This window comes from Embiotoca jacksoni, unplaced genomic scaffold (genome assembly GCF_022577435.1).
Source record: "Embiotoca jacksoni isolate LCO1_2020_lvr unplaced genomic scaffold, fEmbJac1.0.p SCAF_2, whole genome shotgun sequence".
Taxonomy (NCBI): domain Eukaryota; kingdom Metazoa; phylum Chordata; class Actinopteri; family Embiotocidae; genus Embiotoca; species Embiotoca jacksoni.
The window spans coordinates 17,592,957-17,618,906 of record NW_027185340.1 but is presented as its reverse complement, the minus strand read 5'-3'; the positions used below and the strand labels follow the sequence as shown (position 1 = coordinate 17,618,906).

General features: G+C 39.8%; 2 protein-coding genes across 13 annotated transcripts in view; one reads left to right on the top strand and one right to left on the bottom strand.

The window, feature by feature from the left end:
- The window catches only part of col18a1a (collagen type XVIII alpha 1 chain a), a 75,817-nt gene extending 71,480 nt beyond the window's left edge, over positions 1 to 4,337 (bottom strand). The window contains exons 1-2 of the mRNA XM_069154830.1: positions 4,146 to 4,337; positions 3,964 to 4,043 (exon numbers count right to left, since the gene is read on the bottom strand). Of these exons, the coding sequence (XP_069010931.1) occupies positions 3,964 to 4,043; positions 4,146 to 4,156 (91 nt within the window). The 5' untranslated portion in view covers positions 4,157 to 4,337. The remainder of the gene's footprint in view (positions 1 to 3,963; positions 4,044 to 4,145) is intronic.
- A 6,238-nt stretch (positions 4,338 to 10,575) lies between these two features.
- obsl1b (obscurin like cytoskeletal adaptor 1b) overlaps positions 10,576 to 25,950 on the top strand; it is a 35,818-nt gene continuing 20,443 nt past the window's right edge. For 4 of the 12 annotated variants that reach the window (XM_069154820.1, XM_069154818.1, XM_069154814.1 and 1 more), the window contains exons 1-16: positions 10,576 to 10,887; positions 12,238 to 13,343; positions 14,696 to 14,965; positions 15,946 to 16,206; positions 16,300 to 16,611; positions 16,727 to 16,993; positions 17,112 to 17,387; positions 17,576 to 17,851; positions 18,090 to 18,365; positions 18,675 to 18,950; positions 19,277 to 19,549; positions 19,716 to 19,988; positions 20,094 to 20,168; positions 20,840 to 22,195; positions 22,644 to 22,919; positions 24,550 to 24,825. In XM_069154820.1, coding sequence (XP_069010921.1) covers positions 12,329 to 13,343; positions 14,696 to 14,965; positions 15,946 to 16,206; positions 16,300 to 16,611; positions 16,727 to 16,993; positions 17,112 to 17,387; positions 17,576 to 17,851; positions 18,090 to 18,365; positions 18,675 to 18,950; positions 19,277 to 19,549; positions 19,716 to 19,988; positions 20,094 to 20,168; positions 20,840 to 22,195; positions 22,644 to 22,919; positions 24,550 to 24,825 — 5,758 coding nt within the window. In that variant the 5' untranslated portion in view covers positions 10,576 to 10,887; positions 12,238 to 12,328. The remainder of the gene's footprint in view (positions 10,888 to 12,237; positions 13,344 to 14,695; positions 14,966 to 15,945; positions 16,207 to 16,299; positions 16,612 to 16,726; positions 16,994 to 17,111; positions 17,388 to 17,575; positions 17,852 to 18,089; positions 18,366 to 18,674; positions 18,951 to 19,276; positions 19,550 to 19,715; positions 19,989 to 20,093; positions 20,169 to 20,839; positions 22,196 to 22,643; positions 22,920 to 24,549; positions 24,826 to 25,950) is intronic. The other 8 variants (XM_069154815.1, XM_069154816.1, XM_069154821.1 and 5 more) reach the window with 8 other exon arrangements.

The following is a 25,950-nucleotide window of genomic DNA, read 5'->3' as shown; positions in this document are numbered from 1 at the left end:
TAATGAAACAACCATAAACTCAAGGTTATGGTCCAAATGAGTGCGGCTCTTTCTTTTTGAGACAATGTAACGCAACAAACTTGGTTTAGGTTTTGTCAGAGGTCAGACTGTAATCTAACCTGACACATCACACTTTTTTTTTTAAGCCACAGCTTTTCTGGTGTCTTTGTGTGGTGACACATTATGAGAAATTGTAGCAAATTAAAGGATGTAGTGAAAGAAAAAGTTCGGATCGTATACATCTTTAATGTAAACCTTATAAATGCATCATAAATGTAAAAAAATTCAACATATTTACTTGACAGATAAAAATCATGACAAACAACATGAAAAAGCAAAGCAAAGACGGCCACATTTACTTTCTGTTTACTAGGTGTACATCACTCGAATTCAAACTGTTCCTTGTGATATCGGAGTAATTATCAAACTGGTCCATGTCTGGGTGTAGATATACAACTCTTCAGATTCCCTACAGGATCCAGATGTGTTGAATTAAGGGCTCAAAGCAGGATGTGACCACCATGGCTTCTTACAAAAACACATCGACTTTAAACTAAACTATACCAAACTTAGATTTCCTTTTCAGTTTCCTCAGGAAGTGTGTTTCTTATATCGAGAAACCTTTTATGCTTTTTAAGAGACAAAAAGGTCTCTTAAAAAAAAGGTTGCTTTGAAATACTGTTACAAACATTGTTTAGACAGTTTTAGGAGGGGGGGACAGATTACTGAAGTATCTTGAACTTTTCACTCATCATCAGCAGTAAACTTGTACCCAACTTGGTAATTGACAGAAAAATGCTTTCAAAAAACAGTGGCCATACTGCCATGTGCAAGAGCACGGCGAAGGAAGGGTCAATCACCTGTCAAGTTTATGAAAAAAGCAGAAAAGGACTAGGCAGAGAAGCATATACAGATATGCACTTGACATTTTGAGTGACCCCCACCCACAACCTCACAACACTGAGTCAAACCCACACACAAACTCCACAGTCAGACATCTACTTAGCAGAGGTTTAATTAACTTTCTAAAGGCTGGCGGCTGACACAGTACAACAAAACAAACGCTACATGGAACTTCTAGGCCTCACGGCTACTAGACACTTTCCAAAAGATGTTGATTATGCATAAGCAGGTTTACTGGCTAGAAAATCCAGGGATTAGACATCACAAGGTTCACTGAGTCAACAGAATCTGAGCACAGTCGGCCCATTTATTTCATTTAAGGTCTACAATGATCCTAACAGTGGCAGCAACCCAACAGCCATCGCATAAATCTGACTTTTATTCTGGAAGGAGGAGTTTGTCTTCCAATTAGAGTACATTAGGTTTAGAGCATTAGGTCAATGGGTTCAGTGCTCCTTCATGTCCTCCAAAGAAAACCTGTTTTACTATTATTTTTCAAACTAAACAAAGAGTATTTTAGGAATTGCTGTACTTGTGAGAAATCGGAACATGTTTATTAGTTATTTTCATTATTTCCTTTCTTTTGTATATACAAATAACAAGATTTATGTCAATGCTTATTTATATATGTCTTTTTTGGCCCAAAGGAATCTATTTTCAAACAATTTCTACAATTTAGTTTTGTTCAGCTCTTTTCTATAACTATTATTTTTAATATCAGTTAGTCTGTCAATTACGTTCTCTATTAATTGATTGGTTTATTGGTCAGAAAATGGCACAAAGTGGACCAGTGTTTTCCAAAGCTGAAGGGGTACCTAAAATAGCTTGCTTTGTCCTGACCAACCGTCTACACAAAAAACGAGATGCCGTTTATAATAATGGAGGACTAAAGTAAACTGATAATATTCGAGACTCTCCTCCTCCAAAAAAACGACATCATAGGTCTTTTGTGCAAGCAGTTTATTACAACTTTTTAAAGTTAAGTGACCTCTAGTGGTCGTTTGAATAACTATTTGAGGAAATGACTTAAAAAACAATAGTTTAATCAATTAGTCGGGACACATGAGGTCTGGACGCAGATGTTCCTGCATCTAAACGCTGCGTGCTACATCGGCGGATGTTTATCAAAGGATACTCTGCGTCAGACCACATGAGTTTCATCAACTTTTCTTAAGATAAATCAGATGGACGCTGCAGAAATGACTTCAAACAGGAGTAATGTCAATCAAACAGCTTGTAAACAATCCTCGTCAAAATAGATAATCAAATATATCAGCTGTATCAGTTTGGCCACAAATAAGGATAAATAAGGAATAATAAACTTTCAGTTTAGTTTTGCCCCCACTGCACAGTTTTTATAATGTACCCCCTCTTTAAACGTTTCAGATGGCTCGCCTGTCCCTCTGGCCGTCCTGCCTCTGCACTAAAAAAAAAGGAGAAAACCTCGAGCCAGCTGTGATTTTTAATGCGGCATCTAATTCAGCCATTAAATGGAACAGTGGGGTGTTCCTTTACAGCCGCTCCCCTCCCCCCGCCTCGTCCTGCCTCCCTTCAGGCAAAACCATGCTGGGTTGCATGTCAAAGATCACATGACAATAGGGATTCCTGACCCAGCCGGGGGAATGGGAAAGAATCAGACCTAATTCAAGCATGTCGCAGGCTGCTCTCGAGATAGAGTGGCAGGCCTTTTCAACCTCGACCCACACGGACGGGACAGCATTCCTGTGAAAACTCCTCACCGGTGAAGAGTTTCTACCAATATGTTTTACTCTTTTGAAGTACTGTTACCTGTTTTGATGTGCATTTGGTACTCCAAAGCCATGAAATGCGCATAACGCTTGGTCAAATCTGCTCGGATTATCAGATGGAATGCTTTAAAAAAAATGGGATAGTTTCAAAAGACAAGATGGATTACAGACAAAATCCTCCTCCAGAGCCCCCAAAACGCCGCATCCAGTCATCAGTGATCACAGCCAATCAAATATTAATCGTCATCCTCTCAGTTTCCTCTCCCTATCATCTGACAGCTACACACTTCTCCAAGTGAACGTTTACTAAATTAAATGTACAACATTAGTGAGGTCCAGAGATGAATTATTCAGCAACAGAAGAAGAGTTCTTTCATTTCGAGGCTCTTGAACAGCATCACTGAGACAGAAAATGCTGCACTGTCTCCACAGACACAAGTTCAGAGTTGTGCTCATTCCAGTCGGCCTATAACAGGTCATTACACAGAGAGGAAGAAAAAAAAAAAAGCCTCTGAGAAGTGAGATGCAGCAGCGACTAAGTACAGAACAAGACACAAGACAAACACACAAGGAATGCAAAGTGTGTTCTGAAAACACTGTAGACTTTGGACTTGAGAAAAGAAAAAAGAAAACTTGTAAACAGTCCCAAAGCCACCGTGACCTTCTGAGAACAGAGGAACTGCTGTGTTTTATCACTGAATCATAACAAAGTGTCATCACAGGTCTGAAAGGGAAGAAAAAAGCTCACCAGCCGCTCGGTGTCGTACATAAAAGGGTTGCTGTAGAGGCTCCAAGAACAACAGCGCACAAACAATGCCAACCAAGCCCGAGGAGGACAACAGTAAGCAGACATCACACTGCTCAGAGTGCAGGAGCACTCACATGCACAATAACTGACTCGCAAACAGAAGAGTTCCTGCAGATTTTTCTGCAGTTTTGTTTCATAAAATAGCCACAAAAAAAAAAAAAAGAAATCTTAAAGATGTAAAACAAGTAGGTTTACAGCATAAATCAAACTCATCTGCGTCCATATAATCCTCCATCTCCTATAAACTGGGGCTTAAATAAGCAGATAAATCCAAAGAGAATGCAAAGAAATTCTACTTGTCAGTATTATATAATTTAAAGCATTTTTTTTTTTTTTTTTTTTTTCCTGTGAGGACACTTTGAGTGGATTAGAAGATTTATTTCCCAAAAAGTTGAGTGTTAATAATGCCCAGCAACAAACTGGAACCATTACGACTGCCTCAAAAAGGGTCGCCGAAATACTCTGCCGTCAAGAGTCGTGCCATTAATGCTCTTCATTTCTTACCTGGCCACTGCGATGCATCCGGGCTGACGAGAACGAGGACGCAGCAGCAGACGAGGCGCTGCAGCCATGGAGAAGAACACCTGAAGAGGTAGAAGACAGTCACACTCACAACTTTGCCGCTTTCCAAGAAAAAGAAAAGTTTCAATTAAAAAAAAAAAAAAAAACACAACGCAGAACAGTACCTCATCTTCATCTTTTCTTTCTCTGGTATCGAGCGGGAAAGCTACATGAACTATAGAGGAGGGGGAAAGGACGTGTCGAAATGAGAAAGTGCTCCCTGCTTCGTGGGTCCAGCACCAGCACCACCACCACCAGCACCAGCACCAGCACCGCCGCCGCCGCCGCTGCTGCTACACGCCGCCGGAACAGCTGATGAGGACGCAGCGGAGAAGAAGTGAGGAGAAGTGACCTGCAGGGGGTTCACATCAGGGACTTCCGCCAGGTCCTAAAAGGGAACCACCCCTCCGATTTTCAAAATAATAAGAGTAAATTCGAAATCAAGTAAGTCTGTTTCACTATTAATCTCTTGATGATTACAAAATAAAAATGGAATTATTATTATTATTATTATTTTAATACTAAATTTTAACAATGAAGGGTGAAAAGACAGGACAGTGTCTCTTATGGCACACCTGTCAATACCCAGTGCCCCTCTATTGACTTTAGCTGGAGTTGATGTGAAAAGGTAGGTAGGTAGGTAGGTAGGTAGGTAGGTAGGTAGGTAGGTAGTTACTTTATTAATCTCCAAGGGGAATTTTTTTCGCTACAGCAGCATTTATAGATACAGGAAAGCAATAAAATAACAGTAAACAACTATTAAATATAAAAATGCACAGTATATACAGTACAGTATATATATATATTTATTTATTTTTTTTTATTTTTTTTAGATTTAAACAAACACGAAACACAGACAACAGTGTTATTGTTGTGTGATGGATTTTTGCCAGAGGTGAGTTATTGTACAGTCTAAAGACTAAAACCTGCAGCATGAGCTGTGTAAACCCGAGATTTCCACCGGAAAATCTTCTGTCATTCATGCCAAGTTTACTCTGTCACTACTATACTTGTGGAGCAGCGGGCTCACAAGAACAGACTTGACGACATAATGACCACATGTAGCTGCAGTGAAGGCTTATTTACTTTAGTTTGTCTTCTTCAGAGGTAAGAAAAAGGTGAGACCTACCTGAGGAAGAACGAGGTTTTGGGGGGAAAATTAAAAATACATTGAAATAATGAGACAGTTGTTCAACAGAACAGTTTAAAAACTATTAAGACTATAGAATCATAGTAGCTAAGATTAACATCAAACATGTGTTTAACATCAAATCTACAAAATCATGTTTTATTATTCACTGAGCCATAAAGTGCCCAAAATGAAGAATTTCTATGTTGTTGTTTTTTTATCTGTAAACTTTCCGAAACTAAATTTTGAAAACAGCAGAATATTCATCTCCGAATAATAATTTGTGTCTGATATATATATATATATATATATATATATATATATATATATATATCTTTTCTTTCTTTTTTTAAAGGTCAATGACCTTCTTAGAAAATACTTAAAATGGCATTTATGCCTCCTCACTCATTGAAAAATACATAATTAATTGAGAAGTAAAATTTGTATTTTATTTCCAAAGTTTTACTACTTAATACACGACCTTGCTTTCTTATCTTGAAGATCTTGCTCAGTGTAAAGTAAATGCAAACCAGACTGTATAAAAAGTAGCTTACTGAACAAGGATGTGTTTGTAATTGTGATGTCATGAATCCTGTTTGCAGGTTCACACCTTTGACCTCAGAGAAACTTTCTACTTTCAGCAGATGAATCCGAGATTTTATTGTCGGACTCTGAACATACATCCTGCACAATGAAGCAAACATCTAATTGAACTAATATTGACCAAAACACACGAACAAACTTTTTTTAACACTACAAGCTGAACAGTAAACCAACAGCTTTCATTAAAAAGTCGAGTTTTAAGAGTGATCTTTTAGTCCAATTAAAATCTTTATAATTAATGAACAAACATCACAATATAATCATCTTAAAACTATTTTTTAATCCGCCTGGGACTTTTGCCCTGAAGAGCATCAATAGGAGCCAAGTTGTGTCATGTTGCACTTTCAGCAGATGACCACCAGAGGATGAAGTTGGATTTCTTTTCAAGACTTGCAGAGGTGACATTTGATCCTGGTCCCTTACCATCAGTACACACTGCCGATTGTGTTTGGCTCACCATTATAATATTTGAAATCTTTTTTTTTTTTTTTTCATCTTATATATTTATTTCATCTTTTTTTTTTTATTTCTTAGTGTCAGATGCAAACAGTCTAATTTGTGTGAACTTTCTGGGATGAACAAACAACAGCATTTGTGACATTAAAGACTGTATTGTTACATTTCTGATAGTCACAATTTTGATTAAAGATGAAAAAACCTTTTCATCTAGATAGATAGATAGATAGATAGATAGATAGATAGATAGATAGATAGATAGATAGATAGATAGATAGATAGATAGATAGTTATTTTATTAATCCCCAAGGGGAAAAATTTTTCACTACAGAAGCATTTATAGATACAGGAAAGCAATGAAATAACAGTAAAAAATATTAAATATAAAAATGCACAGTATATACAATAAATAGAATAAAATAAAATAGAATAATTAAATTAAATTAAAACTAACTAAACAATAGTGCAAAGTTTTTTTTTTTTTTTTTTTTTTTTTTTTATATATTTAAACAAACAAGAAAAAACAGACAACGGTGTTATTGTTGTGTGATGGATTTTGCCAGAGGTGAGTTATTGTACAGTCTTATTGCAGTGGGCAGGAATGATCTCCTGTATCTGTCCTTGTGACAGCGGAGCTGGAGGAGTCTTTTGGAGAAAGTGCTACGCTGTCCCTGCAGCAGGTGGTGGAGAGGGTGGACAGGATTATCCAATAAGGATAATAATTTCTTCAGTGTCCTCCTCTCCACCACCTTTTCCAGGTTGTCCAGATTGCAGCCAATGATGGAGCCGGCCTTCTTAACCAGTTTGTTAAGTCTGTTGGTGTCGCCGGCCTCAATGCTGCTCCCCCAGCAGACCACAGCGAAGTACAGTGCACTGGCCACAACAAATACACCAAACCAGAAAAAAAGAGGACGCAGATAACTCAAACCACTGTAATATTTTAACTTTAACTTTTGTCTTCCACAAATAGTCAAATAATCCATTGATACGTATCAAAGCATCAGTCATCAGTAGGGGTACCAATATGTACAGGTGCATGTGTTCATGTATTATGTCATGATTTCAGTTTTATAGCCTTAGTAAATCGTGAATTCATGAGTTTAATGGCACTTCCTTTACGCCTCTTCTTTATGACTTTGTTGAACATATGAATTTAAAGTCACTGGGTTCAGTCCCTCAGCAGTATTAGTCGCTGTATCTCTCCACCTCCAGGCGACTGTCTGAACACGTCCACAGCTCGGTGAATGTCTGCTCAGCTCACATTCCAGTGTCAGCGTAAGAGAAAGACTAAATTGTCTGTTAAATGATATCTTGAAGTGTAATCTTACTGAGAGCAGGGTGGGACTCTTTCCACAAACACTATTATATGTAGAGAGCACACTGCAGCTACACAGTGAAAACATAACCATTTTTCCTTTCACAGGATCAATGTTTCACATTAGCCAGAGGAGTTAAATCCTTTTCTTTAGTGGTGGGAGCAACAGTAGAAGACTTGCTACAAGAGCACAGAGAATTATTATTTAATTATGAATGCATTATTATTCAATCTGAACTTTATTTGGAGTACAACAGCACGCCAAGTGGTCTTAATGTTACTAACCGGTTCAGCATCCCTTTTTAAAGGTCCCATTTTGCATAAATTGAGATTTTTTGTTTTTGTTTTTGTTTTGTTTGATAATAAAGTAAGTCTATTTGCTTTACGAATACTTTGAAACGCTCAGTCCAAAGAGAAATACACACAGCCCATGTTCAACTTTCCCATTTGGAGTTCAGTTTGTGATGTCACAAACACTAATCTCATATGTCTGCCATCATTACAGCCCACTGTCTAACCTGTAGTCTGGAAGAAAATACCAAGCAGTCATTCCTTCATGTAGCTAACAAGCTAAGACCGAAGAAAACCTGTGAATGGCCGGGGCGTGTGTCACTCAGAAGACAGTCAGCCAATCAGGAAGAGAGTGTCATTAATATCAATAAGTCTTAAAGACACAGGCGCAAAACAGCCTGTTCTCTGTAGAGCTCCAGAGAAGAGAGACGTAAAACTATTTTAAAATGTTTTTTGCTTCTTGAAAACAAAATAAATATATTTTTCTGGAGATCAAAAATGCATATGAAACACCAGAAAAGTGTAAATTATGGGCCCTTTACAGGCGAATAGAATGTCAATGTTGTTTTAAAGAAACATTATCCTATCATATTAAATCCATCCTAATTTCATCCAAGTTGTATATTTATATGTTTATCAATGAAAACAGTGATTGTAGTTGAAGAATATCAAAAATCTGTACAGTTTTGACCCAAATTAGTACTGTAGAGAAAACAGACAGCCCAATATAGAACCCACTCTCATCATGCACGACTTAAAATATTTGGCTAAAAAACAGGAAATCAAGAAATACAAGTTTTATATAAGTAGCAAAGTCAGAGAACACTACTTGACAGTTTTTCTTGATGTGGTAAACCTCGACCCTTTTATGCCTCAAGTAGCTTATAATAATAATTGAAAAAAAACAGTTCTTTAAATTTTACAACAAAACAACTCTTTAAGCTGTTCCTCAGTCTTGGGCTCAAAACGTTTCATAAGCGGCAGAGGGGTCTGAGTTATATCCGATTACCTCCAACAGCTGAAAGGAGGGAGAGCGGGCCGTGGAGCCGCTAAACAGCTGAAGGGACAGTGCAGCCCACGCCGAGGACATGTCTCACAATCACATAACAGCCTTACACACTGAAAAACCCCAGGCCCACGTGCTCTGCAATCCCCTCATTACCACAAGGCAGAGGATCAAACACGGCCAATTGGCTACTGTAAAGGAAAAAAAAAATACGATAAATTCAAACTGGATCAACTGTTGATACAGGATACAATTGTAGAAAAGCAATTTTCAGAGCTGTAGTTGCATTTATACAGCATTTAGACAGATAAACACTGTGGTTTACTAACTTAAGACTGCAGCGTAATTAAAAAAAGGATCAATGACATTATGTTTTGATGCCTAAAACATCTAATAGGAAGGACATTGTGAGAGCAAGGACAACTACCGTGCAGCAGAAACTCTCAAAGAATTACCCATAATAAATTATTCAATATTTGCCACATTTGTGACAACTAAATTGCATAGAGGCATACATAAATAGTGACTTGCAAGGGAAACTGACAATGATGGTAACAGCACACCTACAACTGTATTTAAATTAAAGCAAACTATTATTTTGAAAGAGGCAGTAAGGATGAGCACAATAAAACACACAAGCACGAGGAACTATAACCTGCCAATAAGACGAGAGCCTAAACATCAATTGTTTGCATGGGATGTAGATGTTCTCTTTAATCTGCTACTGAGGAATGTTGGATTTTAAAGCAACACACGGAGGAAAAAGTAAAAAAGATATTTGTTCTCAAGCTTTCTAGTTGGTTTGCAACACTTTTAGAAGAATGAATATCTATGTGTTAGTTTCTGACCACCGAAAACATAAAAGCAACTCACACTTTGAAACTTAAACACTTACACATACACTTGCAGGAATGTGATTGACTGTTAAATGCCGGTAAAGTATGAATGAAGCAGCCGAGTGATGCCAATCAGACAATTACAGGATTGACTTCAGCAAATGTCCAAATCCAAATGATTTAATACATAATTAAGATATCACAATTAAGTGAAAACATATCCATAATTTAAAAAAGAAGTCAGATTTGGAAAATGTATATGTAAATGTAAATATTTTTCATAACACTCTCGGAACATTATTTCCTAATTCTGAAAATATTTTCAGGAACAAGTTTGTTTTCAATCATCCCAGAATGGTATTTTTTTTTTTTTAGGATAGAATAACATGCTTTGATAAAATTAGACAAATATTTTGTGGTGACATTATTAAAATGTTTTTAGAATGTTTTTGGAGAACATTAACCTGCCTTTAAGAACAACACTCTGGTAACGACAACAACAACAATGTCCCAGTGAATATTGCACCATTTCTAGCTGGGTCTAAGTTATATTTATTTTTTAATCCTTACATTTGGTTCTTAGTCATTAAGTATCTGTTAGTTTTACCAAGCCTGATATGAAAGGACTTAAAGACAAATCTATAATTGATCTTACAAATAGCACCTTCATTATCTGATGTGGGGTATTCAGTGAAGATGAGCTTTAAAATATTTAGAAACCAAAAGCTTGCAATTCTACCAAGACTTTTATTGCACAGCCTTAAGTAAGATAAGCAGTGTGCCCCGCAGTGGCCACCTGAACTATCTTTAGCCCCTGCTGGCAAGTGAATGGAAGTGCCTGACTTATCTTCACTGCTGTCATCAAGGCAGCCAGTATTTTTAGGGGGCAGCAGCAGCTGCAAAAGCATTTAACGGTATTCCATGAACAATGACACTTGGGGTGTCTGAGGCCTGAACGACACAGAGATTGGGGGAACCGCTCTGAGGCTGTTAAACAGGAAGCTGGTGTGGAGGCTGAACTTCTGTTTTTCTATCCCTCGAACCGGACGAAAGTCTACAAAGATGTGCTGGAGTAAAACTTGGGACCTTTGAGGAGAGCATGTGTCTGAATCTGAAGTCAACTTGGGACATTACTCAGCCTTCAGGAGACGGGTGGCACTGCTTCTCAACTCGGACGGTGATCGCAAGTGCGGAATGCATGTTGACGGTCGTTCCTGGCGACTGAAGCGAGGTAGGTCATGTGAGGGGTACACGGCACAGCTTCACAAGGGGCAGAGGTCATTCCAATTAAATCAGACGAGTAAACACAGGGGTTAACCTCCTCTCTTTAAAACTCCAGAGGGAATATTGAAGACACTTATACAGCAATGTCCAAACTGTGTTATTAAAATATCTCGCAGTGCAAAAATGAGTTTTTATACGACGAGTAAATGTAAACATACCAGTTTCTAAAATAATATATTCAAGAGATAGACAAAATATTGTACTTTAAAGAAAAGCATTCAGTTTAGTAAAAAAAAATTCAAGCTTTTACTTTCTTTTCTTTTTTTTTTAAATCACTATTTAAATCAAATTCATTTTTTAGTTGGAAAATATAATTTGGAATAGCTGTATAACCCAGTTGGGTTTATTGAGCTAATAATATAATTTTATCATGTTAATTGTAATTAATATATTGTTTTTACATGTTTCAGTTCAAAAGAAATCCAGAGCGATATTATGATAGACAACTAGGTGGCTTCAAAAATACAATTCAATTCTTCTTTGAGAAATTGCATTTTGTTTCCTGGATCTACGAACATAAAGTTACAAAACTCGAGGATGGGTCTGAAAACACCTCCATATCAGCTTACTGATAAAAAAATATTCTATAAAAGATCAAATCCAACTAATTCTAATTCGGAAGAGCATAATTGAGCATGCATGTACTAATAAGCTTCTCGGACTGACACTCATTTATGAATTATGAAAGAAAAATTATCTTTACAGTGACATTTACGGCAAGAATCCGATAACAGAGCTGCCAGCGAAGGGTGTGATGGAGGCTCAGCATATTTTGACAGCGAGGTCTCTTGGGTGAGCAGAGTGTGATTTCGGCTGGTGTTTGTGTGAGCACGCGGGTTTTCTGAGCCGTCTTTGTGATACCTGACACACACTCCCTCACAGGTCTTTATTTAGGGCGTACTATATTAAGCACTTTCCCATTGAAATACAGCACCAGCTGTACTGGCTATGTGTTGTGGCTGCTGTTGCAATAGGACTGTTCCCCCTCTCACAGCGAAGCTGTGTTTTTCTCTCATGCAGGCAGATCTAATTCAATTAGGCCTAATAATCATACCATCTGTTTGTGCTGAAACACATGCACGTAAAAGGGGGCGGAGGCTGAGTGTCTGAATGATACAAGTTTTACTTTCCAGTCCAAGTGATAAGGAAAGCTGAAAGTAAAATCTCATAACAGACACAGTTGTTGAATTACCTGTTACATGAAATAAAATGTCAATATTTCAATTTTTCAGTATTATCTAAAACAGAAAAGCTGTTTGACATAAAAGTAATCTATCTCTTTTCTTTTTTTTTGTAGAAACTTGCAGTGCAGAAGTTGGACGGTCTTGCCCCCGTGAATAGACACTTTTTGCTCTCCTGGACTGCTTAAGGCTGGCAAAGCAGCAGAAATGGATGTGTTTGGTGGTGCACCACGTTTCTTAGCCTATCCGAGACCTGTGGTGGTACAAAGCGGGACTGATGCCGTCCTCAAGTGTCAAATCGGTGGAGACCCGAGGCCCGCTGTTATCTGGGAGCGAAACAATGAAAAGATTGACCCACAAGGACGATACAGGGTCTTCGAGGATGGCAATGTTTACAATCTCATCATTTCAGCTGTTAACTCCGAGGACAGTGGACAGTACATTTGCAAAGCAAAGAACAGCATCGGGGAAACATATGCAGCTGCCACACTGAAGGTGGAAGGTGAGGCACAGGAGATGGAGCTTCGAGAGGAAAACAAGCCACGATTCCTCATCAAGCCCCTCTCCACCCGCGTCGGTCGGGGGGAAGATGCCGTCTTCTCTTGCAAGCTTTGGGGAAAACCAAAGCCAGAGGTTGTCTGGGAAAAGGATGGTAGAAAACTCAATGAAATATTTGAAAGCACACATTTCAGCGTGGGCTACCAGGATGGCGGATGGTTCCAGCTCAAGATCTTTAAGACTCGTGCTCCAGACGGTGGTGTATACACATGCAAGGCTAGGAATGAGTTCGGGGAAGCGCTGGCAGGAGCTGTGTTGCTCGTTGATGCCGGTCCAGGACACGAGGAGGAAGGAAACCGCAATGGCTACACAAATGGCCACTGGAAGTCCCACCAGGGAAAACAAAGGAGCGGTAGGCCTGTGCCAAACCGCCTCAGAGACGACACCATGACCAAGTCAACGAAAGTGAAAATGTTTGCGGTGACCGAGGGCAAACATGCCAAATTCCGCTGCTTTGTGACTGGTAAACCCAAACCTGAAATCATTTGGAGGAAAGACGGCAGACTTATACTCTCCGGAAGGCGTTACTTGTTATACGAGGACAGAGAAGGATACTTCACGCTTAAAGTTCTGTATTGCAAGCAAAAGGACAACGGAGTTTATGTCTGTGCAGCATCAAATACTGCGGGGCAAACCCTCAGCGCCGTTCACCTCTCTGTTAAGGGTAAGTAAAGATGACTTTTGATGCAAAAGGCAAACAGGATTAGCTGCAGGTCAAACAGTCAATGAAAACACAGTCCCAGCCTGCGATGCCTTTTTCAGTGTGTACAGGAGTGCGTAGGGAGAGGAGTGTTCGTAGATCAAATTTCTATCCATTTGATGCTTGGATGATGTCAGTGAGACTCTGAGATCATTTATTGGGGCAGGGCCGATGACCGATGGCAATTTTTTTTTTTTTTTTTTTTTTTTTTTTTTTTTTTATAGTTTTGCCGTGGTTTTATGGAGTTAAGTGCCAACTTTCCCAAAATTTTATTTGACAACAAAAATATAAAAGCTTGTTGTACAATACAAACTATGATTTTATTATTTGAGCAATGATAGTTATCTGTGCACAAAGCAAAGGCAGCATATTTATGTAATTTTAATTTGTATGACCCATTTGCTCCCAAATGCCTCCCTATTCAGTTAAATGTCAAGTAGGAGCTTGTCATCGTCAGTCAATTAAATTCATAAAAGGGCAGGTCAGCGGGCCAGTGAGCTGTAAATATAATCAAATTATCCAGGGTGCCCTGGAGGATTAATGAAATGTATTAATGATCTGAAATTGGACCCAAGTGATATCCAAACACGTAAAGTTCATCAGCTTGAGGTGAATTTCAACAGCAGTGAGATGTCTGAAAAGTCACTTAGCTTGTGAGGTGTCTGGAGGCAGGGGTGGGTGGGGTGGGGGGCTTTGGGAATGGGCTCATGTTTCTCACATGGCCCAGGGAAGTCCAAACTCATGGCACCGCCAGAAAGTATTGTACTGGGTTAGAGATGAAGAAAATAGCACCGAGAGGAGATTAATGGCCAGCGGTGGCTGGTGATAAGTTATAAAGCTACTTTAAATGGAGGATGGTGAATGTATTTAATCAGTTATGTGTGTCATGGCCTTATTAAAACATTAGCAAGATAAGGAAACGAAGAGCTTTGCACACAGACCTCTAAATACGATCTGCATTCTTTTGTTTACAACTGTCTGGTACTGTCTGATGGTGTCAGTTACAAACACTTTATTCCCTATCTAACACTCCAATGTGTTAATGAGCCTCCCATTCCTCAACTAAATAAGCCACTTGTCTCATGATTTTGAGCGTCTTGTTTGCTCGAATGGAATTTACTGTCAAATATATTTCAATTTGCAGTGTTTACTACAAGGACATACACATGTTTTGTGAGTTTTTACAGGGTCAACTTGCACGAAGAACTTATTCTAATATCCTTTGAAAGATAGGATAAAGTATGAGTATCTTACAATAATAAGGATTGTCCGATTGGCTTAATGGAACTTGTGTTCTTCCTCTTCTTTGGTCCCAGAGCCGCCTGTGCGGTTCAAGCAGCCTCTCATCGATCTAGAAGTATGGGAGCGAGATTTAGCTGTTCTCGAGTGCGAAGTTCCAGAAGACTCTGTTCCCATCACGTGGTATCTGGAGGACAGACGACTGCAGCCAGGGGCCAAATATGGAATGGAGGAGTGGGGAACAAAACGACGACTCACAATCCGCGACATCGGAGTTGACGATGATGGGATTTACCTCTGTGAGATGCCCGATGGGGGGAGAAGCATCGCAGAGGTAGCTGTAAAAGGTAAATCAAAATCAGATAATAAAATTGCAGTAAAAGCTAAAGATTTGAGATTTGAAATGCTTTCTTTTGTCCTACCAAGCAAAATGAAAAGCATCAGCCCTTTCAGCAAATGCTCAAAATAAGACGTGTTTCTATTCAGCTGACAAAGTCGTAGTGAACCATTTCGAATTATGACTCTTGCTTGTTCGGGACAAAGTGTGATGCTGTTATACATTTTGACAAATTCAGTAGAGGTAAGCATTGTGGGGGATGTCAAGAGGTTCCCTAATTTTAACCTCCTTCATCCTGGACATCCCTGCATCTGGACCAGGCCATATCTTGTGGTGCCATTTTTCAAAGGTTGGCACATTCACTGAAGATGCTACCCAGTACTACGATGAATAAAATATAGGTAGCATTTGTTGTGCTTTTGTTCTGTTGCATAAAATTTGGTAGAGAGAATTTGTAGAACAGGTTCAACATCAGTTATTGGCTCATTCTTATTAGACCTTCTGCTCTCTGATTTACGGTTTTGATTAGGTGGAAGTAAAAGTGTAAATCTTTGCTGTAACCTGGAAATAAGGACAAGGAGACTTATCATATTTAAAATGTCTTTGTCTTTGATCCACCAACCCCAAGATTGCTCATTTTGGCTTCACATCTACTGCAGACTAAATTTGCAGATGCTTTTCTAGATGAAAGTTTCACAAAAAACAGCTTAAGGGTTTCACAAAGTAGTTTAAAAAGTCAAAACAATTATTTGAGATCAAATACATTTTGATCCATAGACACGGTGCTGCTGGATCAGAAACAGGGAGTTGTGATTTCGGAAGGTACAGACAGATGATGTCCAGTTGAGAGGAGATCAGCGCCAGAGGACTGAAAGGGGATTCATTTACAAGCTCCATTTTTTTGTTGTTTAATTGCAGGGCTTATTGTCTATTAAACATTCAGAATCCTTGCCCAAAAAATATGACATGGACTTACGTGTTTTCTTGCAGGTACAATTTTGCGGAAGCTTCCGAGAAAAGTGGACGTCTTGGAAGGTGAAAACGCTGCCTTCTGTGTTGAGGTGGAAAAAGAAGAGATGGACATACATTGGTACAAAGACGGCATTGAGCTGCGTGAAACCCATCAGACCATTCTCAAGTCCTTCGGTCGAACTCACATCCTGGTTTTCGTCAACACCATGCCCCAAGACTCTGGCCTTGTGACTTTCCTGGTAGGCAGATCAAAGACTTCCTCTCAGCTAAGAGTGAAAGGTAAGTAAATCATAGACCTTCAAATGCAATATTTGTCACAAAATCTTTTTACAATCCAAAGAAGTGTTGATGCACGATTGTTTTTTCTTTCAGCGGCCAGACATTGTCCTCCTAGTTGTCCGATGGGCGTGCAGATCAACACAGAGCGAGCTAATGCAGCTCTTCTCTCATGGGTTCCTGCTCAGGATTCACGTAAGAACCCTCCTTCTGGATACGTGCTTGAGCGACAAGAAGTGGGCACTGGTTCACAGGAGTGGCTGCAGTGTCTGACCACCGACTCCGCAACCTCTGTGGAGATCCTTGGTGACAGTGTCCCGTGTGAGGCCGATTATCGCTTTCGCATTTGCAGCGTGAACAAATATGGGAAGAGCAACAATGTTGAGTTCCCTCGAACTGTTCACTTGGGTAAGTTCAATTATACGAGAATAACTGCGCTTAATCAGTTGGCTTTCTTGAGTAATCACAACCTGGTTGAGAATATTTCTTGCAAAATCCCAAACAAAGTGACTTTCTTTTCCAGTTCCTGTGACCAGAATTCAAGCTCCCTTACAGGACGCCTTGGTGCCAGAGGGACAAGATGCCCTCTTTTCTATTGAACTCTCAGCTTCAGTTATTGGTACGTGGTTCCTTAACGGGACTCAGCTTCAGGAGGATGAGCGGTATTCCACGCGTCGGTCACGAACACACCAATCTCTTCGCATTCGAGGAGTGCGTGACACAGACAATGGAGCTGAGATTACATTTATTGCCTACGGCATCCGGGATTCTGCTGCAATGTACATTCAAGGTATGTATGGGTCCATTTAATAATTTGCTTGAGTGTGCGTCTTAGTTGTGTTTTTGAGTGTGTTTCGTTTTAACTTCAGTGATGTAAGAAGTTTCCATTGTTTCTCTAAAATTTGCAGCTCCTCTTGTCAAGTTTTCACATCTGTCAGAAATGGATCGAAACAAATTTGTAGAAATTGGGAACCCCATTGTGCTCTACTGCGAGCTGTCAGACCCGGCAGTTCCAGTACACTGGTACAAGAATGGGTCAGAGTTACAAACAGTGGAGGGTCTTCATATCCAATCAGAGGGCACCATGAGACGAATTGTCATCCAATCAGCAGAGTTCTCACATTCAGGAGTGTATTGCTGTGATGCCATTGATGACGTCATCAGGTTCAATGTGGAAGTAGAGGGTGAGTGAAGTGAATTTCTTTCAATCTCTTAAAGAGACTAACCATCTTCATTCACACTTGTACCGGCTTTTCTTATCTTTTTTAATGTAAAAAAAAAAAAGAAGAAAAAAAGGCATTTTTGTCTTCTCTTAAGATCTGACTTATAAAAACACAATGTAACATCAATTAAAATATGTAAATATCCATAGGCCCACCTGTGAGGTTTTCAGCAGTTCCAGATGCTGAGAGGAACAAAAACATCCAAACAGGCAGCCCCATTGTTTTACAATGTGAGCTCTCAGATCCCGCTGCCCAGGTGCACTGGTGCAGGGATGGCTCAAAGCTCCACCCTCAAAGTGGAGTAGATATTGTAACTGATGGCTTGGCGAGGAAACTGATTATCCATTCAGCAGAAGTTTTCCACTCTGGCTTGTACTGCTGCAAGACAAAGGGTGACAACATCACATTCAGTGTGGATATCAAAGGTGATTTGTTTGACCTTAAGTAATATGAAAAATTAACAATCTTAGCAGAGCAACTAACAACTCTGATGACACCCTCGTATGTTGTCTGTTGCGTTTCTTCTTAGCACTCGTTATATGTGCAGCTATGTTGTCACCTTTCCTTTCATGTTATTACAGCATGTTAGCTATTTAGTTGTCAGTAAATAGGTTTGGCATGAGGTTGATTTAAGGTTGACATCAAATCTAAACATATCTGTAGCTCCACCTGTGAAGTTCTCCGCTATTCCTGAAGATGTGAGGACCAAGTCGATCGAAGTAGGCTGCCCTATAGTACTCCAGTGTGTGGTGTCGGATCCCGAGGCCCACGTTTGCTGGTACAAGGATGAAATGCAGCTCATTTCAAACTCTGGATTAGAAATCCACTCAGTGGACAACACGAGGACATTAGTTGTTCAGTCTGCAGAGCTGTGCCACTCTGGTGTATACAGATGCACCACACAGGACGATACCGTGGAGTTTCAAGTGGAGATCAAAGGTGACTTTACACTTCTTCTTCTCTCATGCCGTTCATTTCGTAACCCCATCCCCTCTTTCTAGATGCCACTAATAATCCCTGCTTCTACTTTGTGGTTTGAAGGACTGTTTCATGCACATAACTTGAAAGAATTGTTAACACACTGGGTGTTTCCTATTTATATTCAATTGGTTTGTGACTGCTGTGGCTGTCTGTGAATTTAAAAGTCTCCAAAGCCCTTTTCATCTTCTGCTCAGCAGTTACGTTTTTGTGAGGTATCCGTTTCCACAGCCTTGATTTTATTTAGCTGTCCTGAATTCCCAATGCTAGCTATACCAGTGACGTACTCTACTATCTTTGACGTTGAGAGAGCCAAATCACTCGAAGTGGGCAAACCTTTGGAGCTGGAATGCAAGGTTGCAGACTCCACTGTGCCTGTCTGCTGGTATAAAGATGGTAAAAAGCTCTCCCTGCAGAATGGTTGGGATATACAGAGTAATGGCAAGTCGAGGAGACTCATTATCCCATCTGCTGAGCTCTTGCACTCAGGGCAATACAGCTGCGAAACCTCTGATGACACTATTCACTTCGCTGTGGATATTAAAGGTGACTTTTTTTTTCAAATTTAAAATGTTTCACTTTTAGAGCAAATTCTAGAGCTTTCTGGAGACTAGATGCAACTAACATTGGCAATATGCATATCTGTCTGTCTGTGTTTAAGTGGTGCTTTGTGTGAAGCTGTAACTGTCTTAAACCACGGTAAAATTAATCTCTACTGATATATAAAGTGATACGTTATCCTTTAAAATGTATTTCTCGTTGAATTTGAGATGACAGATTACTTCCCTGTTTTTGGGAAGCTGAACCAATAACCCCTTTCTTCAGAGTGTAAATATGCACTGTTGAGTTATAATACCAATCATCATCTTTAGCTCCAAAGTCGCCACTGACGCCCTCATCGGAAGTTGTGGAGACGCGGTCACTCGAAGCGACCTGCCCCATTGAACCGACCCGTGAAACCTTAGACCCTGCTGTCCAGGTGTCATGGCAGAAGGATACACAACCGGATTCTAATAGAGAGCCTGATTTTGAAATGGGAGGCATCAAGAAGACCCTCGTTATCGAACCAACTCATCCTTCAAACTCTGGAGCATACTATTGTGCAACAGCAGTTGATGTTGCCCAATTAATAGTAAAAAATCAAGGTGATTTTTTTTTCAAATGTGTTTTGTATTTTAGTTATGATTGACTCTGTGTAATATTTAGTTGAAGACCTATTTGACTATCTGATACAGTTTCTCTTTTAGAGTTAGTACTTCTAAAATCTAAAGGTAAAGTGCACTGAAATTATCCCCCAATGATTGTCTGTAGTGCCACCTCCAACACATCTGCTTGACCCTGATGTTGAGAAGGCCAATTCAGCTGAGGCACAGTGCCCAATTGTTCAGCAATTTGAGATCTCAGATCCCATTGCCAAAGCCTGTTGGTACAAAGATGGAACCCAGATCTACCCAAAAAGGGAAACTGACTGCGAATCACAGGGAAGCAGCCGAATCCTGCCCCTCCAGTCGCAGCACTTGTCTGGGGAGGGGAGGATTGGCTGTGAAACGTCCGGTGATGCACCGTTAAATGAGGACACAAAAGGTGGCACAGCTCATTCTACCTGCACAATTAAGAATCAAAGAATTTAGTTCCATACATGAGGCTATCACTCAGCTCATTGTTTTCTCTTTGGCTTTGTCCAAACAGCAGAGCAGTGTCACTATGGTGACGAGATTGGTGAGATAGCTGATGCGTCTGCCCAATACACAGTGGATGTCAAAGGTGATTTGATATTTCAACATCAGTCATCCATGTTAACCCAGCACATAAATGCCACTAACAATAGTGGTGTATTTTATTGTTAGCTTGATCATCTCAGGCATCTGTAAATCTTTTTTTTTTTTCCCTGTAAAAATTTGCCTTGTGTCTCATTGTCATCCCTGGTCTCAGGTCATCTCCTGCTGGTTTTGGCTCTTAATCCCACATGTGGTTGTTTAGTAGCTGCATAGCTGCTTCTCTTACTAACATATATGTTGTATTTGTCAAATCATTCTTCATTGTAACAGTCATCTTTGCTTGTAACGAGCAACTTACAACTCTTTAAGTCCATCTTATGTCTTATTCATCACCAGATCCTCTCATTCACATTGCTGCCCCGAACCTTCCCCGTTGCAATGACAACGAACTCTTATCAAAGAGAAGAAAATTTATGTAGGTTTTTAAGGTGTTAGTGTACAGATTGATGGTATGACTATATTAGGGGTCAGTTTGAAGGGAAACATATTGAAGCTCACCCTCAGACCAAACCTGGTCGACCCTCTTGTTTGTCTTTGCAATGGATTTCCCCATAACTCCATGCTAACCCACACTGATGTAAAATTCTGTTATGAGAGGAAGTATTGAGACCATCAACCACTGAAAACCTTTCTCTGTGTACATCACAATGCATATAGTTACATCGCCACGGCTCTCTTCTGACCGAGAGAAGAGCAAGTCCACTGAAGAGGCTTTTCCTGCTGAAGTTACCCAGATGTCCTCAAAATGCAATTCTGGCACCTTTGGTGGCAGAGGAGGAGATAATCAGACAAACGAAGACCATTCCAGGCATAAGCCAACTTCTCAGTCAACATATGAATTTGTGACTGACTGTATTGCCACTGAAGAGTCAAAGGAGGTCTCCGACCATCAACAAATACCAACTGCCCAACTTCCAGGGTTCCATAACTCTGTAAAGGCAACAACAATGCAATCTGACACACACCATCACACTAAACAGCCCACAGAATCACAAGGTGAGGAATTCATTTACTATATACAGCATACAGAAGGACCATCTGAAGAGCTTGATAATTCCCTGCAGACTGTCCCTGTCCATGCAGAGGAGTTTTGTAATTTTCTGCAAACTGCAGCCGTTGAATCAGAGGAATCTACTCTCAAGACTCGAACTGTCCAATCGGAGGAGCTTCCTGGCTCAGCATGGACGCCAGCTGTCCAGTCAGAGCCAGATAACCCCCTACAGACTCCAACTACCATGTCAGAGCACCATACTAACACCTTCAAGATCCCAACAGTCAAATCAGACAGGTTTTGTAACTCTTTAAAAACTGCAACTCCTCAGTCAGAGGAGCCCTTTGAGTCCTTAAAGGCTGCAAATGTCAAGTCAGAGGAGTCCTTTAAATCTTCACACATGGCCACTGTCCAATCAGAGGAGCCTTTTAAATCCTTACAGACTGCAATTGTCCAATCAGGGGGGCCCATACAGATGCCAGCTGTCCATTCAGAGAAGCTTCTTGATTGCTTACAAAGTGAAACTGTCTATTCAGTGAGGCCCTGTAACTCTTTATGGACTGCAGCTGACCAAGCAGAGGAGTTAAACAGACCCCTACAGACATCTACTGTCCAGTCACAAAAGGTCAGTGACTTCGCTAACACAGCAACCCTTCCATCGTTGGACTTCTCAAACGTTGAAGAGGTAGAAACGTTCCAACCAGCACACTACAACTCGCGACAGTCTGTATGTGTCAGACTTGATGACACCAGTCACACAGGACAAACAAGATCTAACCACTCAGATGTCCTGTACGAGGCGAGTCAGGAAGCAACCGTACAAGCAGAGGGTCATCCCACCATGGAGACCAACGAAGACCAAGACAGCACAGTTAACTCCGAGCAAAGATCATCCCCCCTCTTTACAGAGCCTCACTATATCAAGCAAACATCTACTGTCCAATCAGAAGAGATCTATCTATCAAGGACACGTGGCAATCACTGGAGGGACAGTGTCGCTGTAAATAAGGTGTCTGTTGAAGGTGATTTAAAGGGTTAGCATTATCAAACAAACAAACAAAAAAATGGACGGGCAAAATGTTGACATTGTGTAAAATGAAGCGATTGCTTTTTTGCAATCCATGACATTTTGACAATTTCTACATTTACTCACATGATTTTGTTCATTACTAAAACTACTTCGGTAGTTGATGTAAAACTTGGGTGGTCTGGGAGGAATATTACAAAGAAAAAAGTAAATATATTAGCTTCAAATCCTAACTTGAATGCTTAGTTATCTCAAGTCTAACCAAAGATACCTCTTGTTATATTACTAATAATCGAGGACAAATTATTTTAACTCTGAAGATTTATTGGCATGACTAATCTTGAGTTGAGATTTTGCCCTTTTGTTGTTTTTAAGGCATCATCGTTGATGTAGTCAGTAATATTGATGTAATTTTCTCTTGATGTGACTCCAAACATCCCCAGCTCCGCCTGTGAGAATCACAACACATTGTGAGGCTGAGAGGAACAAGTCTGTTGAAGTTGGTGAACCCATAGCGCTGCGATGTGAGATATCAGACCCTAACGCTCAAGTTACTTGGTACAAGGATGGAATAAAACTACTGGAAGCATCTGGGCAAGACATGCTGGCAGAAGGTTCCATAAGAACACTGGCTTTCCAGTCAGCGATGCCGTCTCATTCAGGGATTTACAGCTGCAAGACAACAGATGATGCAATGCAGTTTCATGTGGACGTTAAAGGTGACAAAAGTTGTTTTGTTCTGCCAATACCCTTTAGTGAAGGTTAAATGCATCCAAATGCGTTTGCATAGCTTATAAAAAGTAAGTTCTTATGAAGTTATTATCTTGGAAGAATAAAATGAACTTAAAGCAGATAGGTTTTATAGTTTCCCCTTTCAAAGAACATGACACAACAAAAGCTAAAACACTGTCATTGATTTTTTTTAAAGCCAACACAATTTGTTCTCCTTGTCGCTATTGAAATTAAAAGAAATATGACAAATTGATGCAAGTAACACTAACATTGGTTGACATACATTAAGATTTAGCAGTGATGATAAACCTGACTAAGAAGTCAGACATCTTTTTCTTATACCAAAGAATCAATGAGGTTAAGAGCATTTTCTTGGAGCACGTCTTCACGTTTAAGTTTTTTTTTACCCAGTTTCCAAAACACACTAAAGATGCTGTTCATGTTGATATTAAAGCAAAAGGATGTTAAAAAGGTTGAGATGCTAGCTTTATTATGGTTAGAATATTAAGGTGCTCTAATTGTACTTCCAAGGCAGAAAATCCTAGGAATATATTTAACTTTTCAGAACAGATGAAAGAAATCTTCTCAGGCAAAATATATTGTTCCATAGGGCCTAACCAGACAAAACTGTTGCTTGAGACTTGCTGTGTATAGCACATGATTGACACGTAAATTTAAGCAAACAAGACCCAAAAATACCATCCCGGCAGTGGCTCTCAACTGGTCAAACCTCAGAACCCACATTTTTCCTAAGTCAATAGTTCATTTACTAAAAAATAATACAGTAACACACGAAGCCTTAAGAGAGCTAAGTACTGAGACGATAGCGTAAGCACACAGCTACTACCTGCGCGCTGCATCATGAGAAACGTATGTCAAGACTTTTAATATAAAATTAAACCCACCAGTTTAGAGCCTCTGCTTTAGGGTATAAGATACTTTTAATGAAGTTTTTCTTTTTCTTAAGTCCCTACTGAGAAACACTATGGAAGCACATAGCTAACTTCACTGAGGTTTTCAGTCACATCAAAATAAACCAGAATTGTTTTGTCAGCAATCCAGAGCTGCGATAGTCCAATCCCTTTTTGCTTGACCAAGTGAAATGACCAGCCATTGGAATGACTCCAACGTTCCAGCGTCCAACTGGAATGGCAGGAATTTGTAAAGGCTGAATCCTGCTTCCAGCACACTGTTAGCAATGACAAAAAAATTGATATAGTTAAAATAATGCTAAAAAAAATAAATAAAACATAGCCAATTACACTAAAGAAGAATGAATTTATTATATTATTAATTAAATTAATCTGACTAAATATTCATTGGACCTAAATTAAATTATTTTTGGGTTTGATTCTTCATTTGCAAGTACATTGTTTAATTTCCCAATCAAAAGCTGACTGTGTCATTGTTAACCTGCAGTTTGTAGTTTGTAGTTAATTTGTTGTACCTTTGACTTTACAGCTTTTCACTGTTTGTTACTACATCAATTTTTAGAAATAATTTGTAATGGTTGATAATGAAGATGAAGGCTTTAGTTTCAAGATTGTGGTTTGCTTTATTTAGGTTATAGCCATACTTGTTTCATTGACCAATTCTATTTTACATTCAATCCTGTAGCTCCACCTCTGACATTTTCAACCGTATCTGAGGCTGACCAGAAAATGACGGTCATAACAGGCTGTCCCATTGCTCTACAATGTGAGCTGTCAGACCCCACTGGACAAGTCAGTTGGTACAAGGACGGAACAAAGCTCCTATCTCAAATTGGAGTAGACATCCAGTCAGAGGGAAATTTGAGGAGTCTAGTTGTGCCTTCAGCCGAGCGGACTCACACTGGCGTATACCGTTGTGAGTCAAAGGATGATGACATCCAGTTCGCTGTGGAAGTAAAAGGTGACGTTCAAAAACAGCGCTTACACTGTCTTGCACTGCGACTAACTACTGTAACAGCAGGTGATTAAGCTATGTTTGTCTGATCACCTTACAGAAAATGCTTAATTCTTCTGCTTCCCTAATACAAAGTTTGATCACCAAGTCTGGAGACTGTTCCTGTTGCCCACTAATGGAGAGCAGCACAGTACCGTGTATGGAGCAGGGGGAAGCAATAACTTTTGTTCGTAAGTATTACAAGTTACATCACTTGACCAACATCAGCACCTAAAAGTTAAAAGATTTTTGGACCTCTGCTACGTGAACATTGATTCATGATGAATCTGAAACTTGAGCAGAGGGCGCACGTACAATTTTGTGTCAAACTCTGGAAATCAGTAATGGAGACACTTGAAATGCTTCAGAAAGCCTACGGCAAAGAAACAATGCGCTGATTGAGATGTTTTGAGTGGCATTTGTGTTTCAAGAGGGGCAAAACGTCACTGTCCAAGGCTGAAGAAGGTGCGTCAGGTCAAAAGCCCAACTAGATGAGTTTTATTTGTGGGGTTGTGCACCGTAAATTTGTGTCCCATGGTCAGATTGTCCGAACTAAGTTCTCTAATGTTCTGAGACATCTGAAGGAAAACATTCAGTGCAAACGACAGGAACTGTGGTGCAATGGCTCTTTGGTTCTCCAACATGACAATGCTCCCTTTTACAGTGTCTCGAAGTTTCTCTCCCCACCACGCTTACCCCCCCGGGTTTGGCTCCCTGCGAAATCCTTCTGTTCCTCAAAAATTGGACACAAAATTTGCTCACGTTTCAGGTCCATGTTGACATTTCCAATGCATACATGCCAGGGGTCACAAATACACGTGTAACACAGGTGCTGATACTGATCAAATGACGTAACTGGAAAATGAAAACTGGAAATACTTGCTCATGAAATGTATCGATTCCCCCTGCTCCATGCCCAAAACCTACTCCCTATCACACCTACTCACAAAAGTGAAATTTAATAATAAAGGTTGTTTTCTCTCTAGACATCTTGTTAAACATGCAGCTTTACAATGCAGCTTCTGATTATGCATATCCAGTGACATAAGTTGTGTTTTGTGTTTTCGTTCTCATTAATGGCACTAACTAACT